The 11,309-nt window shown below is 39.7% G+C and overlaps 1 protein-coding gene across 1 annotated transcript; it reads right to left on the reverse strand.

Annotated features, from left to right (window-relative positions):
- Positions 1–2,381: 2,381 nt before the first annotated feature.
- LOC129149638 (olfactory receptor 6C2-like) lies at positions 2,382–3,314 on the reverse strand. The gene has a single exon (XM_054718418.1). The coding sequence runs from the start codon at positions 3,312–3,314 to the stop codon at positions 2,382–2,384; it is 933 nt and encodes a 310-aa protein (XP_054574393.1).
- Positions 3,315–11,309: the final 7,995 nt, after the last annotated feature.

An 11,309-nucleotide genomic window follows, 5' to 3' on the forward strand; every position in this document is an offset into this window, starting at 1 on the left:
AAAGTATGAATACTATTCTGCTCTATGTTTATACTACATTTTTCTTTTATCCATTAACCAGTTGATAGATATTTAGGTTGTTTCTACATCTTAGTTATTGTGAATAGTATTGTAATGAATATAGGAGTGTAGATGTCTCTTTAATTTCCTGATTTAAATTCTTTTGGATAAATACTCAGAAGTAGAGTTGCTGGCTCACATAGCAGTTTTATATTTAATTTTTAAATAACCTGAGTGACTTCTAAATTAAAAAAAATTAAGGAGAAAACTGAGTCAACAAAGAATGAGGAAAATATATATATATTTAAATATATTTTATTGATTTTTTACAGAGAGGAAGAGAGAGGGATAGAGAGTTAGAAACATCGATGAGAGAGAAACATCGATCAGCTGCCTCTTGCACACCCCCTACTGGGGATGTGCCTGCAACCAAGGTATATGCCCTTGATCAGAATCGAACCTGGGACCTTTCAGTCCGCAGGCCGATGCTCTATCCACTGAGCCAAACCGGTTTCAGCAAGGAGGAAAATATTTTTGACAGAGAAACAGAATATAGAAAAGACTAGACATGAAAGCAGAAGGAAAATGTAGGTTCAAATTTCTGGAGTCTCAAGTGTAGTGGTGTTACAGAATTTACCAGGCAACTGGAAAATACTCAGGAGTACTTGGAGATACAGGAAAAACCCATTTATTTTCAGATGTTTCCCATGTACTATATACAGTGATTCAACTCCTGAGCAAACCAATATGGAGGAAGCTCTCCCTTTATACCCTTTGGTTTCTTTGTCCCCCAAATATGGATGGGACTTCTGGACCTTTCTCAGGCTTTTCAAAAAGCCCCGTGTGTTGGGATGGGGGCCGTGAGACCACACCAAAAGGCCTGGCCTGGCGCCAGCGCTGATAACTCCCTCTGGGGTTGTGTATTGTCCATGGTTTATGGCCTCTGTAAAATGGGAGTACTTAGGTCAACAGGTCTTGCAAGACCAGATTGGGGAGAAAGGGGCAGTGACTTAATTATAGGCTATCAAGAATGTACATTAGTTTACTGGCACAGATTCAGATTGCTAGTCCCCCCCCCCCCCAAAAAAAAAAAAGTCTTATTTTCCCCATCAGTGGAATGGGGGAAATAGTTACAGATGATAACCTATGAACTTCTATTTTTTTGGAGGAAATGTGGTAAAGAGTTTGTGTTCTTCCCATGTATAACTTTTCACATATAAAAAAAGATGTAATACCTTAACTACGCTTTCCATATTCCATTTGAAAACTGTTATGTTTTAGTGACATTCTCTGTTGGCATTTCAGTATATGTGTCTACATCTGGCAGAGTTTTTGTAATACTAAAATGTTTAAATTCCTCAGAATAATAATTATCTATTGTCACTATCTTTCCTTTAACTTTATGGATTTTTTTTGAGGAAAGGGTATAACAGTTAAAAGTTTTGGTTATTAGCAATTTGATATTGACACAAATCTTATAATTTTTAAGCTTTAGTACTTCAGATGTTTTCCCATCATTATAAGATTTATATCCCCTTCTGTGAAAAAACATTTATTTGAGTGCAAGTTAACCATTTTGCTTTATTTAACTTAGAATTGGTTTTGTTAAAAAAAAAAAAGAAAGAATTGGTTTTGTTTACCCCTGAGGGTATAGGGGAATAAGTTTTTGCTGGTTGGTTGACCCTTCTCTGTTTTTAGTGCTTAAAACAGTAGCTGTTTCAAAGACAGTACCCAATACATATTTGTTAAGTGAATCAATGAAGAAATCATTTGAAAGTTTTGGATTGGATGAAACAATGGCCACTGTTACATACTCTCTTGCTGGAAAATGGAAATCTTTACTAACCTATGTATTTCTCTTTTTATATTTCTAATTTGGAGAGATACTTCTGTTTTGTTTTATTTTATTTTACTTTATTTTATTTTATTTTATTTTATTTTGGTATTCCTTATTTGGAGGCCAATCAGCATTTAATTTTAAAGAAAATAAACTGATGAACAAAACAGATCCAAAGACATTCCATGCAACAGACTGCCCTGTTGGCAGGGGCGGGGGGGGGTAGGAAGGGTAGGAAGAGATTAAACAATTAATTTATATGCATACATGCATAGACCATGGACAAACAATAGTGTGTAGTGGCCTGGGGAGTGGGCAGAAGTGGGGTGGAGGGGGTCAACCATGGTGGGGGGAGGGGAATCTGTAATAGTTTCAACAATAAAGATAAAGAAGCTATTAATATGCCTGTGTATAGAAGGGTCTTAAAAGAAGGTTGTGAGGAAGATGGCACTAGATCAGGATGAATAAGTGTTCTGAATAAGTGAACCTGAGTATGGAATTTGGTAAGGTCACTATATAGGTGTTTATTTGGCTTCACATTCTCTTATTTCTTAGAAAACATCACAATTCTTTTGACTGAGTTATTGAAGGCTTGTTTTACTTGCTTGTTTCTCAAGGTGTAAATGAAAGGATTGAGCAGTGGAGCAATGGATGTAGTGAGTACTGTCACACCCTTGTTAATAGCCACTGATTCCTTCGCTGATGGTTTGATATAGATGAAGATGCAGCTGCCATAGGTGATGGAGACCACAATCATGTGGGAAAGACAGATGGAAAAGGCCTTTTTCCTTTGCTGAACAGAAGGGAATCTCAAAATTGTCTTGATGATATAAATGTAGGACAGTACTACACACATGAGTGTCATAAGAAGGGTCAGCACAGCACAAATCATAACAGTCTGTTCCATGAACCAAGTATTTGAACAAGAAATTTTCAGGAGGGGAGCTGCATCACAGATAAAATGATCAATGACATTAGAATCGCAGAATTCCAGGTTTAGGCCTAGACTAAGTGGGGGGATTATAATGAATAGACCAGCTACCCAACAACAGAAGACAAGTCTTCTGCAGGCTGTGCTGCTCATGATGGTCACATAATGCAGGGGCTTGCAGATGGCCACGTAGCGGTCATAGGACATGGCCGCCAGGAGGAAAAATTCAGTTACACCAAAGAGGTCAGTAAAAAATACTTGGCTGACACAGGCATTGTAGGTAATGAGCTTGTCACCTGTTGCTATGTTATACAAGTATCTGGGAATGCAAGCAGATGTGAATGAGATCTCCAAGAAGGAGAAATTTTGTAGGAAATAATACATGGCTGTCTTAAGATGAGAATCCAGTAAGATGAGGGAGATGATAATCAGGTTCCCAGTTATGCTCAGCATGTAGGTGAGAAAGAAAAAGACAAAAATCAGAGTCTGCAGCTGAAGGTCATTTGTCAGGCCCAGCAGAATGAATGTTACGGTACCATTTCCCATAGCCGATTCTTGACTTCAGTTATATCTGCATGTAACATTGAGACATCTTATAGATTATTTAAAAAATATGAAACCTATCATATTCAGGTTTTAAAAAATTCATTACTTAAAAATACTTACAATTTAAATGCTACTTCGAAAAGGACTACTTTTCACACTTACGGGTCTGTCTTTTAATAGGAACAAAATATCTTGACTTTCAAGAATTCTGTTTGATGTATTTGCGTGACGCTTTGTTCCCTAAAGTTTCAATATTAGTCAGATAACTTGGGTTCTCTATGCACTCGCTGTAGTCACTTGAAGTCTCTGTTCCAGCTCTATGATTAAAGAATTTTGTTTTCTATTTTTGTTTATTGCATACTTGTGTATTTCTCTCCTTAACACCTCTAAACTATCATACCTGCACACACACACACACACACACACACACACATATTTTTTTAGCTCTTCTCCTGACACTGTCTCTTTCTATGGTTTATCTGTTCCTAAGTAATCACGTATAAGCCACAGTGGTGCAGAATATAAACTATCTTAATACACAATATACTTATATTTATGCACAGTATACATTTATACTTTTATGAATTGCTCTTGTAAAATTCAAAGATGGTATATTTCTCTTACCTTTTTATCTGTTTGTTTTCTTCATCTCTTTTCACTTTTCACCATATTTATATTTTTTATGTATTTTCATCAATTCCTATGTTTTAAAATATCATCTTTTAGGTGATTATTACTAAACTAGAGGTTGGATGCACTGATGGGGGTCCCTCGACCTGGCCTGTGGGGATCAGGCCAAAACCAGCTCTCCGACATCCCCCAAGGGATCCTGGATGGTGAGAGAATGCAGGCCAGGCTGAGGGACCCCACTGGTGCACCCAGGGCTGGGAGGGACTGTAGGAGTGCTCCAGGGCATGTCAGGCCCATCTCTCTCAGTCCCAATCGGCTGGACCCCAGCAGCATGCTAACCTACCAGTTGGAGCATCTGCCCCCTGGTGGCCAGTGCTCATCATAGCGACTGGTCGAAAGGTCAAATGAACAGTTGGACACTCAGCATATTAGGCTTTTATAATATAGGATCAGTACCTTTATTTTGTAATAGTCCTTCCTTATTTTCAGATGCAATCTGACATATCTATTTGAACATTAAACAAGGACTTCAAATCCATTGTCACAAATAAAACCGATGATCTTCTCTTTCCCTTTTCCTCCTCCTCTTCCTCTTAATGTGTTTCTTTCAATAAAAGTAATAGCTATATTTATCAAGCTCATTTTATGTGACAGGTATTTTAGTAAACATTTCTCACAGAACATATGTTCTGCCTTCAACTCACCTGAATAACTTCTATTCTTCCATTGGTTTTCAACTTCCTCTTTAAATCCTCTGGAAAGTTTCCTGCAGGTGTGATAACTGTTAGCTGTAATCCTTGTCACGGGGTTCCCATGGAAAACAATGCTTGCTACTATTTTAACACATAAGAAGGAATACTAATTTGTGGGGATCATTAAATGTGTCTTTTTCAGATACAACTAGCATAGTCCCAGATATGTTGTCAACTGTCCAATAAATGTTTCCAAATGAATTTATCTATGCATGTTTTCAAGACACCTACAAAGCTATTTTTCTTTCGTTTGGACTTATAATTCAGAGCACTTTGATATTGACTTTGAGGCACATAATGCAATATACAGATGATGTATCATAGAATTGTACACTCAAAACCTATATAATTTTATTAACCAATGTCACTCCAATAAAGGTTATTTTAAAAAGAGCTCATTTTGTCCTGAACTGACTAAGAAACCTGAGGCTATATAACCAGAATGTTCACTTTTTAAATCTTAAAAATGTGAAATTTTGATTAAATGAATTATTGGATTTCAAATTTTTTTTCTATGTTAGAATCTGTTGCTGAATGTTTTCTTTTGCTTTCAAAAAGGATCAACTTTTCTCCTTTTGTTTACCACCTTCAGCAGATGAAGAGAAACTGTGTTCTCTGCTCTACCTACCAGCAAAATTCTGTTGATGCAATTTTTGCATTGAGAGCACCTATGTGGAAGACAATAAATCCAGAGGACATGGTCTTTTTTTATTCTGAGTTTGTGTTAATAACTTTTTCACAGATTGTTTTAAGGCATTGACAATTACATTAGCAGGGACTCAAATATTTTTATTCTAAAATAAGTCTCCAGGTTAGAATTTCGCTACAACAGTGAATTATGAAAAGCTTTCCTTGGAGACCCCAATTTATTTGTATGTAGACTCACTTTATTGTGAATACTAATGTGTTGCTCTACTGATGTGAGACAGGGTCAGCTCTGATTATCTAGCAGAGAATATAGTTAAGGGTTCAGGGATACAGTACCAATGTAAGGAAGAAGAACTAAACTAGGCTAATGGTTTCCTGACAGAACACACCAAGGGAACAGGAGATACATTCAATGACTGTATTAGATCAACTTGAGATTGGAGAAAGATTTCTGCTGGCCATCTACTATCTTTCTTCCCCTCTTTCTAATCTCTCAGGCATCATCTTCCTGAGTAATCTTTCAGCCCTGTCATTCTTTTGGGAGGCAAAGAAGTATGCCTGTACAAATAGATGAATATAAAACTTATTTTTAAGTGATGATATATATGATGATATATATTTCTAGATAGATATCCAATTTTAATCCTTTTAAATGCCAATATATTTTTGTGCATAAAAATCTCCAAGTAAATGGCAAAGAAACTGCATTCTAAAAAAGTAAATATATGTAAGCTTCACTGATTGAGAAATTGTCAGTCACATTTCCAATTTTAAAACAAAAGATACATTACATTTTCTCAAGCATAATGAAACTCATGGTCAAAACTACACAAAACTAATTAAAATGATAAATTTTATAGAACTTACTGTTATGACTGTCAATCATAGTTTCTGCTGGTTGTTGAAATACATGAAATATTAAAAGTCCTAAATTGAAAATGATAGTTGGGATGAAAATTTTCATATGAATGTTTGGTCACTTTTGCTTACAAATCCACTGTTATAGTCACAGCAGCTTTAAGATGCCTAGACCTCTCAAAAGTATCCATCTTTAACCAGTTACATGTAAATACTGTTGTATTATTTTAACCCTCCTAAAAATATAAAATAATAATAATAATAATAATAATAATACTATATGAGGTTTGTGGAATGTGAGGAACCTTCTCCAGTTTTTGGAAAGTTGCTATTATGGGCTCAGGGCTGGGAGCACATTTACTATATCTAGTTTGGCATTGTCTTTATTTGACAAAAATTCAACTGAATGAATAAACAAAGAGTCCCTGGTGACCCTAGAACAAAGCCACTAATGAATCCTCTGAGTAATAAAATAAGGGTAAAAAAGTATGTTAACTATGGCTTCTTCCGAGACAGTGTCCTTGGAGATTGGAGGATGCAGCAGCAAATAAAGGCCAGTAGGACAACCAAAGAATCTGGTTATAAAATGCAACTTCAGCTCCTTTTTGCTATTATGTAACATAAGCTGAGACATACCATATGGGAGTATCATAAAGACATCACACTTATCAATTACTGGTTTGTTATATGAATAACATTGCACTTGGGAAGTTTAACTAAGATAAGGAAAAGGAAATATATGTAAAATATAACCCATAGTGCTTAATTATAGTATCAAACATTCAGACTTTTCTCTTCAGATATATCAATATATCTATAGGTATTATTTAAAAATAACAACATAATTTGTATAACTTCCTATATACTTCAATATTCTTAAACTTCTAGACATTTCACCATATTTATATTCAATATCTTGATGTTCTATCAAACTAAAATTTAATATACTATACACTGAGTGGCCAGATTATTATGATCTCTGAACACATAATAATCTGGCCACTTAGTGTATATCCTATATAATAAAAGGCTAATATGCAAATTGTCCCCTCGACCAGGAGTTCAAACAGCAGGCAGGCCAGCCAACTGCCCATGTCCCCTCACCCTGGCCAGGCTGGCCGGACCCCACCCATGCACGAATTCATGCACCAGTCCTCAAATATAAATATAGATATAGATATATATATAAAATATATAAATATAAATAAAATATATAAATATATATATATAAATATATATATATATATATATATATATATATATATATATATATGGAGTGGCCAGATTATTATGCATTCAGAGATCATAGTAATCTGGCTACTCAGTGTATATCCATGTCATTTAAACATTTTCATGCTCTTATGGTGAATTAATTTTTGACAAAGGAGCCAAAATATACAATAGCGAAGGATAATCTCTTCAATAAATGGTCTTGGGTAAACTGGATTGCCACAGGCAAAAAAATGTAACATGAATAAATATAAAATGTCATATATATAATGAAATATTATTTAGCCTTCAGAAAGAAAGAAATCTTGACATTTGTGACAACAAAGATGGAATTATGCTGTAAGATAAGTCAGAAAAAGATAAATACAGCATATCACTTTTATTTTTTAAATATCAAGCTTTAATTTTATTTTTTCTTCACCATTTATTTCCTCTACTAAAGGCCCAGTGCATGAAATTCGTTCACGGAGGAACGGGGAGCGGGGGCGGTCCTTCAGCCCAGCCTGCAATGACGTCAGCGTCCCTCACCATGGCCTCTGGCTAGAGGCTCCTCACCTCCCTCCACACAGCCTCTGGGAAGATGCTTGTCCTGGAGTCTCCTCAGGGCCTGGCCCATGATGCCCGGCAGCTCAGGTACTTTGGGACTTGGCCTCCCAGGTCCCGCTTCTCCACTGGCGCAGTGTGCATCAGCTGCCTCAGGATCCTGGCCTCAGGAGCTGCCCCCTCTAACTGTGCTACTTGTGCATGCGGGGGGGTGACTGTGGCGGCAGTGTTTTGATGTCTGTAGCACGCCCACTGGACCCCCCCCCCCCACCATGGCGCCATGCTGGTTGCGTCCACACTGTGGGCAGAGGGCTTCCGCTTCTGCGACTGGGGCTGCCGGGCTGCGACTAGGGGCTGCGGGTGAAGGACCCTGGCACCCATAGGGTTCTGTCAGCGTCAGGAACTGGGTAGATCCATTTTTCTGGGTCCTCTCCTCCCTCAGTGCAGCTGGGATGGGGATGTGTCCCTCGCCCTGGCCTCTAACCAGAGGGCCCTCTCCCCCTGCGGCCAAGGAAAAGATGCTGTTTTTGCATTGCTGGGTTGCCGGCTCCAGCATCCACCCCAGCTGCTATTGGCGCCACCACCTTTGTTGTGGAGTGACAGTTAATTTGCATATTACTCTTTTATTAGATAGTATGCCCTCTTCCACCTTTTCCCCTCCCCCCACAATCACCACACTGTTATCCATGCCCATGAGTTCTCTTTTCATTTCCTTTCCCACCCCCCAATTCACCCCTCACTACTGCCCAGAGCTATCTCACTGCTCTCTATTTATATATGTAATATAAAGAAAAAGTAAAAGTCAAAAACAGATAGTAGAAAATTGGTTTCCAGGAATGAGGGAGTGAGAGAAACAGGGAGGGGTTGGTAAAATAGTATAAACCTTCAGTTATAAGATAAGTAAATTCTGAGAATCTAATGTATAACATGGTGACTATAGTGAATAATACTGTATTATAAAATTAAAGTTTGCTAAGACTTTAATGTTTATATATATAGTGATGGATGAATAAATTAAGAAGATGAAAAGAGTCCTTTCACAATGTACACATATAGCAAATCATTATGATGTGCACTTTAAATATTTTATAATTTTGTTTTTCAATTATACCTCAATAAAGCTGAAAAGAATAATTTAAAATAAAAAATAAATGTTCTTGAAATGTGTTACCAAAGATGAACTAACGACTAAAACAAAGTCCTCTTTATGTCCAGCTTTTTGGAGAAGGTCATTGAGAGGCTGTGACTGTCAATTGATGGCGAGCTGGTCTCCGGGCAATTGGAGGCTCCTCATCTGCTCCTCTGTCCTTGGAATGAACATCCTGAACACATTTCAAGGACACAGACTTGAGAGAGCAATGTGTTGTTGAGACCATCTGGATGGTACATGTGACTAAACCCAGTTAAGGCCTTTATATAAACTTTTAAGATTCTAGCGAGCAGGTATGAATATCTCTCCTCTTGTGGCCTCCCAAGACAAGCCTTGTATGTAAATTCTCTTGCTCATAAACCTGCTACCTACTAATCTGGAGTGGTCCACCTTTCTCTTAGGGTTCTCATTTCCCTCTATTTATGGGATTTCACCCTGGAAGTTTAAGAGGTTGTAAACAAACAATATTTTACAAGTAAAAAATTAATATATTTTGGATATTAATCTCTTGTCAAAGCTGTAGTTTTGGTTGATTGCCAGTTTTACTGGTGGTGTCTTTTGCTGTGCATAAGCTTTTTAATTGGATGTAGTCTCATTCATTTATTTTTGCCTTTACTTCCCTTGCCTTTGGGGTCAAATTCATAAAATCCTAAGATTAAGGTCCATAAGTTTAGTACCTATGTTTTCTCCTATGTAAGTTATTGATTGTTTTAGGCCTTATATTTATTTATTTTTTTTTTTATTATTTTTTTTATTTTTTTTTTTTTTACAGGGGTCCTCAAACTATTTATTTATTTATTTTTTTAAATTTCTTTATTGATTAAGGTGTCACATATTTGTCCTCATCCCCCCATTCCCATCCCACCCCTCTCCCCACGCATGCCCCAATCCCCTGTTGAACTTAACCGTTGGATAGGCTTATATGCATGCATACAGGTCCTTTGGTTGAACTCTCCCCCTCCCCCCACCCTCTCCCTACCCTCCCCTATCCTCCCTCTGAGGCCCGATAGTACGATCGATGCCTCCTTGATTCTGGTTCTGTTCTTGTTCCTCAGTCTATGTTGTTCATCATTTCCTATAGATTAATGAGATCAAATGTCACTAGATATATACTAATAAGAACTGAATGTGAGACGAGCAATAATATTTATGCTGACAGGCAAATGAATCAATCTGTAGCGAGCTTCCCCCTGGACCAACAGTTCTTTTGAGACCCAATTTCGATGTCCAGTAGTTCCTTATGTGTACATGTCAGCACTGACCCCTCAGCTCTGGATGGTGGACAAATGGTGGTAATGGAGGTCCGACTCCCTCTGGTTTGGTCTCGGCCGAACCCAGGGGCACGGCGTCACCTGGACTAAGGGGCACGTGGCCTCACCCATACCCAAGGGGCGCGTGGTCTCACCCGGGTCTGGGACCCAGCCTCACCCGGATGGATCCAGGGGCGCACGGCCTCACCTGGACCCAGGATCTGGCTTCACCCGTACCCAGGGACGCTTGGCCTCTCCCAGACCCAGGGGCACGTGGCCTCACCCGGGCTTAGTTGCACAAGGCCTCACCTGGATCCAGGGACACATGGTCTCACCCAGACCCAGGAACGTTTGGCCACTCCCAGACCCAGGGCCACTTGGGCTCACCCGGGCCTAGGTGCACGAGGCCTCATCCGGATCCAGGGACGCATGGTCTCACCCGGACCCAGGGACGCTTGGCCTCTCCCAGACCCAGGGCCACTTGGGCTCACCCGGGCCTAGGTGCACGAGGCCTCACCCGGATCCAGGGACACATGGTCTCACCCGGACCCAGGGACGCTTGGCCTCTCCCAGACCCAGGGCCACTTGGGCTCACCCGGGCCTAGGTGCACGAGGCCTCACCCGGATCCAGGGACACATGGTCTCACCCGGACCCAGGGACGCTTGGCCTCTCCCCGACCCAGGGCCACTTGGGCTCACCCGGGCCTAGGTGCACGAGGCCTCACCCAGATCCAGGGACACATGGTCTCACCCGGACCCAGGGACGCTTGGCCTCTCCCCGACCCAGGGCCACTTGGGCTCACCCGGGCCTAGGTGCACGAGGCCTCACCCGGATCCAGGGACACATGGTCTCACCCGGACCCAGGGACGCTTGGCCTCTCCCAGACCCAGGGCCACTTGGGCTCACCCGGGCCTAGGTGCACGAGGCCTCACC

Source organism: Eptesicus fuscus, chromosome 7 (genome assembly GCF_027574615.1).
Source record: "Eptesicus fuscus isolate TK198812 chromosome 7, DD_ASM_mEF_20220401, whole genome shotgun sequence".
Lineage (NCBI taxonomy): Eukaryota > Metazoa > Chordata > Mammalia > Chiroptera > Vespertilionidae > Eptesicus > Eptesicus fuscus.

What these genes read in the sequence shown, in the direction of transcription:
- LOC129149638 (XM_054718418.1), bottom strand. Translation starts at nt 3,314, where the DNA reads ATGGGAAATGGTACCGTAACATTCATTCTGCTGGGCCTGACAAATGAC.